General features: G+C 51.8%; 1 protein-coding gene across 3 annotated transcripts in view; it reads right to left on the bottom strand.

Moving 5' to 3' along the window:
- Nucleotides 1–1,073: 1,073 nt before the first annotated feature.
- APLN (apelin) overlaps nt 1,074–13,019 on the bottom strand; it is a 110,384-nt gene continuing 98,438 nt past the window's right edge. For 2 of the 3 annotated variants that reach the window (XR_008377550.1, XR_008377548.1), the window contains exons 4-5: nt 4,316–4,487; nt 1,074–3,677 (exon numbers count right to left, since the gene is read on the bottom strand). Coding sequence is in view for 1 of the 3 variants with exons in the window: in XM_053579478.1 (XP_053435453.1) it covers nt 4,321–4,487; nt 10,762–10,828 (234 nt within the window). In the remaining 2 variants the exon portion in view is untranslated. Of the gene's footprint in view, nt 3,678–4,315; nt 4,488–10,761; nt 11,158–13,019 lie in introns of those variants that run through there. The other variant, XM_053579478.1, reaches the window with a different exon arrangement.

A 13,019-nucleotide genomic window follows, 5' to 3' on the forward strand; every position in this document is an offset into this window, starting at 1 on the left:
CTACCCACTAGTATCCACTTGATGGCATTCTCCCTGTCCCCTGATGACTATTGTCCCACTATTCTCCTGCCACTTATCCAAAAGCTATTGGGCCTTCTAGGGCCAGTTTTACATGCTGAGCTTCCACTAGCCTTCCCTGATCCCACTAGTTCACACCATACCATCTTGTACTCCAAATTTTCATTGCACTTACTGAAAAACATCAAACGTATTTTGTACTTATTTAATAATTCTTTTCTTTGGTCAGGGAAGCCTCTGTAGTACTGCAGAGTTTGTATTCTAGAATTTGAAGACCAGATTCTAGAAGCACTACTAGCAAAGATTTGGGGCACATCACTTCACTTTTCTAAGCCTGTTATCTCATTTAAAATGGGAACAGTGGTCTGTGTGACCCACTTGTTATTAATAGAATGATAAACCGAGTTAATGTTTTTAGAGAGCCCTGTAAACAGTTAAAGGGCTGCTCATTTATGGGTATCAAGTTTTCCTGCCCCTCTCATGCACTTCTCCTTGGCTTTATCTGAAATTAGAACTTTGGGGGTGATCAGGGAGGTAACAGACCAAATCAGCATAAAGCCAGCTTGCCCCAAACCACTGCCTAAAACCAGTTCCTCTGATGACCAGCTTGCTAAAAGTCAAACTAGTAATTTTAAAATAAGGCATTTTGCACCAATTTTCCTAAGTTTCCAATGTAACATTGTGTTTTTAGATCACTATGTCCCAATTTACAGCATTTTGTCAATGATGAGATTGTTTTCTATGCTTGTGGATGACTTTTCCTATTTTATCTCCTGTGGAGCAGTTGACTTTTTAGCAAGTTTGTCTGAAAAACGCTTTGTTTAAAATGGCCTATTTCTGCACTAAATACATGTCAAACCTATAGAATTTCCCACAGGATTTGTCAAATTCATCCATTTTGATCACTCCTGTCTCTTTGCTGGCTTTTGCTCTGCATTGGGTATGCCTGTGTGCACCTAATGGGTTTATTAGCCAAATTAGCATGTAGCCAATGTTCTGTTCTGCAAGATATTGGCATTTTGACAACAAGCATTAAGTGAGACAGATGGGGCAGAATTGTACTCCTTCAGTTTTATTTTTCAGGTGATCTCATTTATCAAGCAACTCTACTTTGTGAAACATAAAATAATACATACAAAGTCATTACCAAATGTATTTATTGCTGAAAACATAACATTTCTTAGGAAAGGCAAACTGGCTAAAAAGTCCCAAAAGTATTCAAAAATAAAGTAGAAGAAGACACCCACCAAGGATACAAAACAATTTTTAGTAGAAATCCATTTAATCAGAGTGTTTTTAAATAAATTGCTTTTTAAAAAGTCCTTTAAATGACAAAAATTAGGACACCCAAACAGATGCCAGAAAACTTAAAAGCGGGCTGGATTTTATGTGAACAGGTCCTTAAACATAAGGATTCCTTTTGTGAGTTCATGGCAAATTGATTTGAAGCCAGTTGACTTACAACCGATTTGGGATGCAGGCACTTACCTCACTACATGTGCAATATGTGGGCATGGGGACAACTGTGGCCCTCAGGGAAAAGGAACACCCCTTCTGAGCTTGACCTCCAAGAGTAAGGGCAAATTGACAGCTTTTAACTGTTTATTAATAAAGACATATTTACACAGAACAATCTTTACAAACACAATGAACAATTATGGGAAAGAACAATTTCTTAATGAAAAAGGCCTTAATATATTTGTATAAATTAGTATAAGAATCATACACAACCACTTTAAATAAGACAGCCCCCCTGGCCCCACTACCCTCCTTTGCCCCATATCTTCCATTTTCTCAGCCACCCTATTTTCTCCTCCTCATGGGGTTGTGTTTGGCTGTAGTTCACAGCCACAGCAGGCTGATGAGAAAGGAGACACAGAAAGGAGGAGGAAGAAGGCCTGGTCCCTGGTAGGGGCATCAATGGCAGAAGACTTTCTGGACCCTGACCAGTCCTCACTCCAAGCCTGAGGGGTGTTGGAGAGTCTGGCGGGTGTCCAGCCCGGCTCCCCAAGGTGAGCCTTGAAGCAGCAGCAGCAGCAGCAACAGCAGCAGTGTTAGCAGCAGCAGAGGGAAAGGACTTGGGGAGAGGCAGACAGGCAAACATTAGGATTTCTGTGGGACTTGGGGGGCCTTGACTCCCCTTGTCCCCCCTTGATACATAGTGGGGGTATCAGGCTCTTTTACTCTTCTTTTCTCCCTCCTAGAAGGCCTCTAAGAAGGAAATCATCTCAGGCAAAATGTGAGAGAGCCCCTCACCCAGGGAAGGGCTGGTAAAGGCCCCTCATGGAAGCTGGGGGCTCCTAAGGGCTGCTATCCCACCTGCACTTCCTCCCATCTTTCCTTCCTTCCTTCCCTTCCCTCTTCTCCACACTCCACCCTCCCCCACAAGGAAAGGCCTGGGGAAGAAAGTTCCAGTCAATGCAAAGGGAAGGAAGGCTATTAGTTAAGGCTACCTCTGGCTCCTGAAAACCACTGTTGGGGTTTGAATGACAGTCTCAGTGCCTGAGCGCTCCTATTACAGTACCCCAGGCCTGGGAATGCTGCTGGAATGGGCACAGCCGGGCAGTTATGGCAACTTTTGGCCATCTGGGGAAGCAGGGAGGTGGGAGCAGCTCCATCCTCCCACAGGGCAGTTCATAGCCAGCTTGCCTCTCCCTCCCCTTCCCAGCTGCCCTGCAGCCCCAACCTCAGGAAAAGGCACTTCATTTGCTTTCAAAGGACATCATCCAGAGGGGAGAGGGTATCATAAAGTGGGAATCAGAGACCTGGTCCCCATCCTGGCTCTGCAGTAACCCTGAGCAGGTCACTTCCCTCAGCAGGCCTCTGTTTTTGCAGGTATTTCCATAAGGTGGCTGAGCAAAGTGATCTCTAAGGGTCTTTTCAGCTCTGATAGTCTGTAATTCTTGGCAAAAACAACTTTCCTGCTTAGCTTTTAGTCCTGTAGGGTATAGAGTCATTGTCAAGCCAGCACTCTCCCCTTCTGGACCTTGACCTAGCTGGGGAGGGCAGCATGGGGAGGAGGGAGTGTTGGGAGACACTGTAAGATGAGAGAAATGACAAAAGTACTTCGTGGGCCCATTTCCTTCACCTCCTCTGTAGCCAAGCCAAACACCAGGATGAGGAAGAGCCCAAGCTAAGTGGCACTTCAACCCTCCTCTCCAGAGTGCCACCCCCTTGCTTCAATTCCCCCAGGGCACCCTGCCTGGATCCCAACACCCAGCCCTTCTAGCTACAGCCCCTCTCCCTGTACATCTCTGTATTCTCTGGCAGCCAAGTGAGGGGTCCAACTGACAAGAAAACTGGGATCTGCTGGAGCCCACTGAAGAAGGGAGGATTTCCACTGGTCCCCAGGGCAGACATGAGGTTGGGACATTAGATGGGAAAGGCAGGGGCCAGAGGGCAGGTTGGGGAAAAAGAAAGCAGGCCTTCCAGGGCTGGGTCTTGCAAGTCGGTCCAGGGAGGAGCCAGGAAGATGGATCCCAGTGAAAGGGAATTGTGGGCACCATCTGGGGAGCTGGTGGGTGAGATGAGCCAGGACCGTCAGCAGCTAGGACAGGTGTGAGACAAAAGCTGAATGGATGTGAGGGCTCCAGAGAAGCAGGCCAAGGTATGGAGTACAGAGAACCGCAGGGTGTGGGTACTCTGGGGCCCCTTCAATCCTAAAGAGACAAAAAACAAGAGAGAAGTCATTGACGTGTCCTAGGTCGAAGGAACCCTCCAGGAAACGAGAGGATACAGTCTTCATCTCCCCACACCCATCCCTAAATCTAAAGCCTGAGTCCCTGGGTTGGTGCCGCCCTGTCCCTGCTGCAGTTGTAGAGACAGGCGGTCAGGCCTGCCTTCATTCTGCCCTCCTTCCATGGCTTTGGGCAACCTCAGCCACAACTCTCCTCCTGCCCTTCACCCCATACCCTCCAAGGCTCTCTGCCTTCTTACCCCCCTCTGGTGACAACTCACACTGGACACATGTAGGCTTGCCCTGGGTACACCTCCCTCATCAACAGGACCCTGCAGGACACCTAGAATTCTCCAAGCAGACCAGCCTGCCAAATCCCAGGTAGCAGGGTGGAGAGGAGCCAGCACTTAACTCTTGGGAAGTCAAGATATTGGTCCCAAGCATGAAGCCCCTCTCTGGGCCTCAGTCTCCTCCTCTGTAAAATGAAGGGCTAGACTGCACTCCAGAAGCTCCAGCCAGCTCTCAGCCCCTATGTGGGTATGGTGCTGGGATTGCTTGATAGATACAGGCTGTCCCTCCTCCTTCCCTTCTGCTCCGACACCTGACCAGAGGCTCAAGCACCTGCTTCAGAAAGGCATGGGGCCCTTATGGGAGAGGCGGGGTCGCTGGCGACGTAATTTCCTACGACCTCCCTGCCAGGGCCCTGGTCCATTCCTCGAGGCTCTGGGCTGCACCAGGTGGCGAACTTTGCATTCCTCCAGCCCCTTTCCCTCAGGAGGCTGCATCAGGGGCCCTGCAGGAAAGAGAAAACCTGTGAGTGAGGAAGGCAGGGAGGGAACAGGCAAGGGCTGCAGATCACAGGCCCCTGGGAGGGGGAATCTCGCCATGAGATGGCGCTCCTCATAGCTTTTCTTCCCTTTTTCTTATCCATCTGGAGGAAAAATTTGCAATTTGTACACTGTCCTGAACCAAACAGAACTCACTACTTACATCTTGCTATTGATGTAGCTGATTCTAAATCTTTTAGAAAGTTAAATCATGCTTCTAACAGGCACAAATGAGTTCTTTCTTTGGAATGTCACGGAGGGGTTGCACTTTGGGACATCATGCCTGCACTTGGCTGGGATGCAGGAAGCAGGAGCCCTCACGGCACCCCTGCAAATGGTACATTTCAAACATTTCCAACATATGACATTATAATGACCACCCCCCAATATACCCATCATCCAGATTCAACAGTTATCCAGATGGAGTCACATATGCTTTACTTATCTGTTCTTTTTTTCTTGGCTGCAGTATTTTAAAGCAAATGATGAACATCATGTCATTGTACTCCTCCATCCTTCAACATGAAGAGTGACCTACTTTTGAGTACTAGAGATCTCATGTCTCATCCCTGGACATCTCATAGGTGGTTAGTCATGATGGGTTAGGTTCCTGAGTTCTCCCCAGAGATGTTGCTAGGCAGGAGTGGGGGTGTTTCTCACTTAGTGTGCCTTATGCTGGGCTCTACTCAGCCTGTGACCAGATTTAGAAGCCAGAAAGTACTACATGAATGAATGAATAAACGAATGAATGGACGAATGAGAGAATGGTCACTGTGTACCAGGAGGTGGCTGGGCTGCTGTAGTTGCCACCTCCCCACCAATGCCCTACCTCTTGTCATTCCCACATCACAACCCCCATCCTGTGTCTTGTGTAAATTCATCCCATTCCAAACCTGACTAGCTTCAATTCTGCACTCTGGTGCTCCTTTCTGCATATGTCCATATCTGGATTTAGAGAAGAAGCCTCCTGATGCCAGACAGAGCCCTGACAATAAAATCCAAGTGGTTCTGGGTGGTTTAGGTGCAGTGAGGGGGAAGGCATGTGGGCTGGAATGCCTTGGTCCAGTCAGAGGCCAAGCTGGCACTCCTGAGATAAGCCTGGCCACTGGCGGCAGGCAGTGTGGGGAGAGGAGATGGTGCTGGGGAAGAGGTGGCCGGATGGGGTGCTTGTGCTAGCCTGCACGAATACGGTGTCTGAGGCCAGTTATAATGAATACCAGTCTCTCCCACACACACACCATCCAGTTGGCCTTCAGCATATCCCTGTCCCTTGAGCCCCATTGCCATCCATCCAGGAACCCCCACCACTAGCTCACAGTTTCCATATAGCCTCCTGTTGGCTGCTTGCCCCCCAGTCATACTCTTGGCAGCTCCTCCTCCTCCCACCCCCTGCTTCCAACATCACCATGCTCTGGTTCCCGACTCTGCTGAGTCCTCCTCCACTTGCACACAATTTCCAGGCATTTAGCCTCTTCTTGGGCCAAAGGTGGGTGGGGTTTGTCCTTAGGGCCCTCTTTACCCAGGCTCAGGGCCTGCAGTTCTCTCTACTCACACCCAGACACACACATCCACCCGGCACAGGCATCAATCCTCTCTAACCCTCCACCCTCCTTTTCTTCTCCAAGAAAAATCACCAGGCCCATGCAGGCACTGCTGTTAACTAGGGTCATTTGCTTCACTTGCCCCATTTCCATGCTAATAATGGTCAGGGTGGGTTAATATGTCCATTTATCCCTACACCCATAACCTATCAGAATTAAAAGACCAAGGCCGGGCACAGTAGCTCACACCTGTAATTCTAGCACTCTGGGAGGTTTGACCTTACAGGTTTGAGACCAGCCTGAGCCAGAGCAAGACCTTGTCTCTAAAAAATAGCAGGCGTCATGGTGGGAGCCTATAGTGCCAGCTACTTGGGAAGCTGAGGCAAGAGGATCGCTTGAGCCCAAGAGCTTGAGGTTGCTGTGAGCTATGATGCCATAGCACTCTACCGAGGGTGACAAAGTGAGACTATGTCTCAAAAAAAAAAAAAAGAAAAGAAAAGAATTAAAAGACCAATTAGGGTGGTGCCTGTGGCTCAGTGAGTAGGGTGCCAGCCCCATATACCAAGGGTGGCAGGTTTGAACCCAGCCCCAGCTGAACTGCAACAAAAAATAGCCAGGCGGTTGTGGTGGGTGCCTGTACTCCCAGCTACTTGGGAGGCTAAGGCAAGAGAATTGCCTAAGCCCAAGAGCTGGAGGTTGCTGTGAGCTGTGATGCCACAGCACTCTACCAAGGGCAACAAAGTGAGACTCTGTCTCCAAAAAAAAAACAAAGAAATAAAAAAATAAATAAAAGACCAATTGTTTTAGCACTTTGGAGCAGTAGGTATGGATGGAGCAAGGGGGCTGCTTTTTTTCTGACTGTCATAGAGTCAGACTGTCTTGGTGTCATCTGTGAGGGTGCTGGGACTGGGAGGGAAAGACTCTCGTTAAGCCCCCCACCTCAGCTGCTTCAGCTTTTACCCTGAGTCTCGGGATCCCCTCAAGGCTGACCCTTCCCACTGAGGGTAGATATGAATGAGGCTGAAGAGTCAGCACTGAGATACCCTGGGGGCAGTAAGGTCTGTGCTGAGGGTGTGGCCAGGCCAAGGGGCCTTGTAAAGTGAACCAAGTAAAGCCTGGCATTTCACTTCCATGCCTTCAACTACTGGGAGTGGGGAAGGGGAAGAACTGAACGCCACAGGCCATTGTGTCCCAGGGACTCAGATGGCATAGAGCAGAGAGGAACAGTGCCAGGAGGAGGAGGGTGTCACCTCCAAGTGCTCAGCACCTCAGGAAGGGAGGGCTGGAGTAAAGGGCCCTTAGGGGCAGGAAGCCTAGAGCTAGGGTGGGAAGCTGGGATGGTTGCTCTGACTCTGGCCAGGAAGATGTCTAGACCCTAGACCTGCAGAAAAGAACCACCCTGAGCTGAATGAGCATTCAGCCAGGCCCTGGAGAGCAACCTCCAAGCAGCCCCTGGTCTCTTGCATCCCTTCCATTGGGTGTGGGGCTCATTGTCCTCCATGTTGCCAGATATCTGCAGACTCCTCCCACACTCAGAGCCCATCACCCACCTGTTTCCTACTTTTGATACTGAGTCTGGCTCACCGTCAGATAAGCTGACACTTGAAACCTTGGCTTTATCCTGTCCAAAGGAACAAATTAGAGGCTATTGATTCTCATCACTGCAGAGGTCCTGACTAAACAAAAGAATTCCCATTTAGACATGGGGGCCACCCCCAATGCACTTCAATATCATCTTCCAACCCATTTGCTTCCTAAAGGGAAGCTGGAGCAATCCCCCAAAGAATCTCAAACCTATAGGGATTGGAGCCATTGCTCACTGAGTGCCTTCAGCAGTGAAGCTACAGTATCCCCACCCTGAGAACTGCAGTCAGGGGGAGAACAGAATTGGACTTTCATGCCACCTGAATGCCAACTCTGCCAATGCACAAAGAGGTACGTGTGACTCTTCAGGAATGTGCCAGCCTCACCAGGAATGAAACACCTGTTTTTCTTCTCATGGACTGGCTTGTCTTGTGATTGCTTCACAAGCCCATGCGTGTGGTCTGGTAGGGACCCTGCTGGCAGTGCCCTCCCACATGCTCTGTGGTCCTGCACGTATCTCTTTGCCCAGCCTCCCACTCCAGTAGGCTTGTCCAGTGTCCTGTGCTATCTCCCAGTGCCAGCTCTGTTGCCCTCAGACACATGCTCTGGCAGCCTGGCCCTCTGCTTCACTTGCACTAGTGAAGACCTGGATCAGGCTGCGTGGGTGCTTAGCACTTAGGATTGGGGATGGAGAGGAAATGCCCTCTCCCTGAGCAAGAAGGCTACAGTAAACTGTCCTCACACTAACACTGTCACTGCCCTGCTGCTTGGAGCTAGGGTTGAGGAGGAGGTGGAGGATGGAAGAAAAAGAGGTGCTTAGACAAAGACCAAGGGATACTTGGCCCTGGCCCAGCTCTCAGACCCAGAAGAGCAAAGTGTATCCCAGGTCAGGAAGCAGTGGAGGAATGTGTGTGGTGGCGGGGATGGGAGTACATTCCAAGTCAGGACAGAGTGTGGAGAGGAGGAAGCCTGTTTTTCAGCCCTGGAACTTTGGGGACTCTGGCTGGGAACAGCATGAAAGTCTGAGCCAAGGACAAGGTGGTTCTGGGATCCACGTTTCTAACCCAGGACAGAAAGCAAGAGGACCAGGACATGTGTACCTGGACGCTTGGCTGGTGGTACCTACAGGGAGGTGCCCCATCTTGACTCCAGGAGAGGTCAGGGGATGGAAGAGGCAATAGGGGGCTCAGAAATTTCCAGTACTAGGTTTAAGCAAAATATGAGAGCAATGAATTTACCCAAACCAGGTGTGCAGATGACCTAATGAAGAAGGGTGAATTAAAGCAGAAAGTGGCAGGCTCTGGCATACATCTTGTTCTAGCAGCCTGTCCAACTTCTCTTCCCTTGAAATTGGTTCTCTTCTTTACCAGTACTGCCCCCAAAAGCTGGACCCAGGAGGGTTCAAGTGGCCCAGGATCTCCCCATAGCTTCTGGGAGACAGATACAGAGCCCCACCTTCCCCTGGGACACTCTCTGCATCCACTCTTTCTTCCCTGAAGGCACCATCTTGGAATATTTTACCTGTAGTGGTCTCATGTGAATGTTGTGTCTTGCCAACTACACTGTTGTCTTTCATTCATATCTTTTTGCTCCCTTCCCTCCCTTGCCTGCCTGACAGGAGTTTCTGGAAGAGCCTGCTTCCTTCTCACCTAGGGAGTGTTGATGAGGGAGACCACTGGCCAGCTACCTAGAGGCAGGAGGTACCAGACCCAACCAATGTGCCTTCTGAGAAGCCAGGCAGTGTGCTCCCAAGGCCAGTTCAGGCCTTAAAGCAAAAAGGTGGCCTACAAAGAGGCAGGTAGAGCTGGGAAGGCCCCTTGGAGGCTCCTGCGCTATATGCCATCCTCCTGTGCTGGAGGGTTTGGAACCAACTAGGACCCTATGCCCTTCCTCTAGGATACATGCTGCTGTGCCCCCTCCTTCTCTCTGCTCTCACCTCCCTGTGACTCCAGCCCTGGCACTGGCATTAGTCCACCTGGTCTCAGCCTTCCCCTTCTATGGTGCCAGGCAGGCAGTAGTGACAGCCAGATCACAGGACTGTGGCAGCTGGAGGTGGGAGCTGGCAGTCCCAAGAGACACTGACCCATGGAGGACAGGCAGCCTGGGAGGGGGCCGCTGGGGTGTGGATGAGCACCAGACTTGGGAGAAGCAAGTGAGCAGTGGTGCCAAGCATAGCCAGGTGGGAAGTGTGGTGCAAGTGGGGCAAAAAGATTCCCCTTCCCTGAACTGCATGGAGAGCTCAAGTCAGGTGCTGTTTCTTCCTTTGGCGACTGAGGACAGGGGGAGTAAGGTGAAGCTGCCTGGGACAGAGGGGAAGCTGGAAACAGGACATGGGATGAACCAGGTCCCTAAGAAGGGATGGAGGCAATAGGGAGGGCATCCTGTGCAGGGAAGGAGACCAAGCCAGGACTTTGGGGTAAGGGGAGGAGAAGACCAGCCCAGCCCAGCCCAGCCCAGCCCAGCTTGGCCCAGCCAGCCCTGCCCAGGGAAGGCTGCCTCTGCTCTGCTCACACGCAAGCTGAAAGGAGCAACAGCTAGCTGGGTTGCACGCTGCTGCCTCTGTCTCCGCTGCGCACTCCTGCCTATGCAACAAGTGTCACGTCTGCATGTTGGCACATCATCCTGAGTGGCCTGCGCTCCGGTACTAGCCGGCAGTCCCTAACCTCCAGGGGCCAGAAGACCTTCAACGTGGGAGCCCAGCCCACCCTGCTCTGGTCAGTTCTCTCCATCGACCCACGAGCGGAGCAGGCTTGTCCCCCTCCACACACCCCACCACGTGGGATGCGGGATGCAAGACTCGGGATGCACGCTGTGTCTCGGAGCTCCACAGACTGCGCGGGAGGCAGTCGGGAGGGGCAAGGCCGGGAAAGTGATGCTAGAGGCGGTGCTGAGCACCCCAGAGGAAATGGTCCCAGCGACCAGCCGCCCACTGGCCCAGGGCGCCCTGTCAATCAGATGCATGGCGCGACGGCGCGTGGCTGCTGATGCGCCGCTCGCGCCGGGCCCCCGGGAGGCGGGCTGAGCGTGAGTGGGGCGGAGCGCTGGGAGTGCGCCGGCTGCAGCAGGGAGAGCCGCGAGGGAGCGCGGGCGAGCGGGAGGGAGAACGCGCACTCACCTCCACATACCGCGGTCAAGGAGAGCCAGAGCAGCAGTAGCGCCCGCATGCAGAGTCGCAGATTCATGCTGCTCCTGAGGCCACCGCGGCCACGGCGAGCCAGCGAGAGGGCGGAGTGGCCGGGCGCCCGGGGGCAAAGAAAGGCGCGAGCGCAGCCGGCGCGTGCGGGCGCAGAGCTCGCGTGGCTCCCAGACCGCGTGACTGTGCACGCCCGAGCCTTGCCGCAGGCTGTCGGCCGCCGCGCCCGCTCGCCGCCTCCGCTCTCCTGCAGCCTCCCTCTCCTGCCGCGGGGCAGTGCCGCGAAGCTAGCCTCGGAGACTCCGGGGGTGGCTGCGGCGAGCTCTTTCCCAGCGTTTGGCTGGCTACTCGGCCGCGGCTCCAACTGCCCGTGGCCCCGGCTGCCAGTGGGAATGCTCCCCGCTCACCCCAGGGGCTGCATTTTGTAGCTTGTGGTTTGGCCGCGAGCCCACTTGGTCATGTGGTCATCGGGAGGGCTGGGGGGGGGCAGGAAGAGGGAGAGGGAGAGAGCCTCCCGCACCGCCCACCTCCCGGCACGCACTCTGCAACCCAGGCCAGGGCGCGAGAGGGAACCCCGAGGTGGCCCCACAACAAAGGCTGCGCGGCCTCTTGGACAACCCACAACTGCTCCTCGGACAATGCCCGCCTGGCCAGGGGCCAGAGGGTTTGCAGAGACCTGGAGGATTTCAAACACAGGAAGCTTTTGGGGCGGTGGAGGGGCACACTTAACCCTTTTTCACCTCACTTCCTAAACAGCTATCAGGAAACCTGGGCGCTCAGGGAATGACCCAGTTCAGGATGCCCCCTTTCACTCCCTCCACCTCTGACCCTGACCCTGGTATTCCCCTTGCCGCTTCCCAAGCGCAAGGATTTGGTCAATACCCTGGCACACAGGCCCTCCTCTCTCCTCTGCATCTTCGGCTGGATGTGAGTTGGGGGTGACTACCTCGGCTTGTGCCCACCGCTTGATTAATAGCCCAGCATCCTCATTTCTCCTACCATCCCCCAGGAGGCACCACCTACCAGGAATGCCCCCACTCCACCCCACCCTTCCAAGGGCTGTTGACTTTGGAGCAGCATCTCAAATCCCATCCAGGATAACAGTAATTGAGGAGGAACCCCTAACCTCCACCTCCCTGTTGTGACATACCACAGGTCCTATGGTGTCTGTTCCTCTTCAAGTTCCCTAGCATTGGTTTACCTAACTTTACACTGTCTAGGCTAGATTCATTTTGCATGTACTTGGGATTCCCTTTTGCAAGCAGGTTCTGGAGCCTGCTTTACAAACTTGACAGTTAGCTCCGTCCTAGGAGCTTGCAAGGAATGCAACTGCCCCCTGCATCTAACTGGGAATCCCCTAAAATAATGGACACTGTCTTCTCAATCTGGTTCTCTCCAGAGTCCCCAATATCATGCTCTGCATATAGGTGGCACTCAACACATGTTGAAAGACTAAATCAAAAGGTGTTTCTACCTTTCAGCAAACCAGACAGTTTGCTTGAAGTGCAAGTCCAAATCTACACAAAAGATACATTGAACAGTGAGAGACAATGGAATATTTGAAATATCTTGAACTCTTATAAAAATTCAATATATATGCAATACATGTATTAGTCGCTCTCCACCACCATTGTCATCTCCACAAGAGAGGGATCTTTGCTTTGTTCAAGGCTGTGTCCTCAGACCTAGAACAGTGCCTAGGACATTACTGGAGCTCAATACAGAATTTTGAATAAATGAAAAAAAATTCAAAAGCATCCCTACTGCCTAGATCAAGGTAGCAGGAAGGAAAAAAATATAGGGTTCTCATTAATAGTTTATAGCCACATTAGCCACAGCCAAGCAGGAAAAGGCATATGAAGCAAAGCACCTCTCTTCATGCACAAGACCCAGACTGAGTGGCAGGCAAGGATAGCATGAGTTGAGTTTCCCTTGGCTGTTTCCCTAGAAAGAGTGTTTCAACCAAGAGGAGAAACACTTAGCCTCTAGATTCCACTATCACCTACCTTGCCATTGTCACCTAAATTTAGCGGATCTCATGGAGATGATAATCTCTGCTGTACCTTCTTTGAGGTTATCACGGGGTTAAATGAGATAATGTATCTGAAGGAACTGTGCAAATTGGGGATACGTTCTTGCAGGGTCATTTTTAGGAAGCTTGGTGCTCCAACCCCTGATTGGGCAAGCCCATGCACACCCATGTAAGTGTTCCCCTAGTTCCTTTCTGTTAACTAGGTTAA

The sequence above is a fragment of the Nycticebus coucang genome, chromosome X (genome assembly GCF_027406575.1).
Source record: "Nycticebus coucang isolate mNycCou1 chromosome X, mNycCou1.pri, whole genome shotgun sequence".
In the NCBI taxonomy this organism is placed as follows: Eukaryota; Metazoa; Chordata; class Mammalia; order Primates; family Lorisidae; genus Nycticebus; species Nycticebus coucang.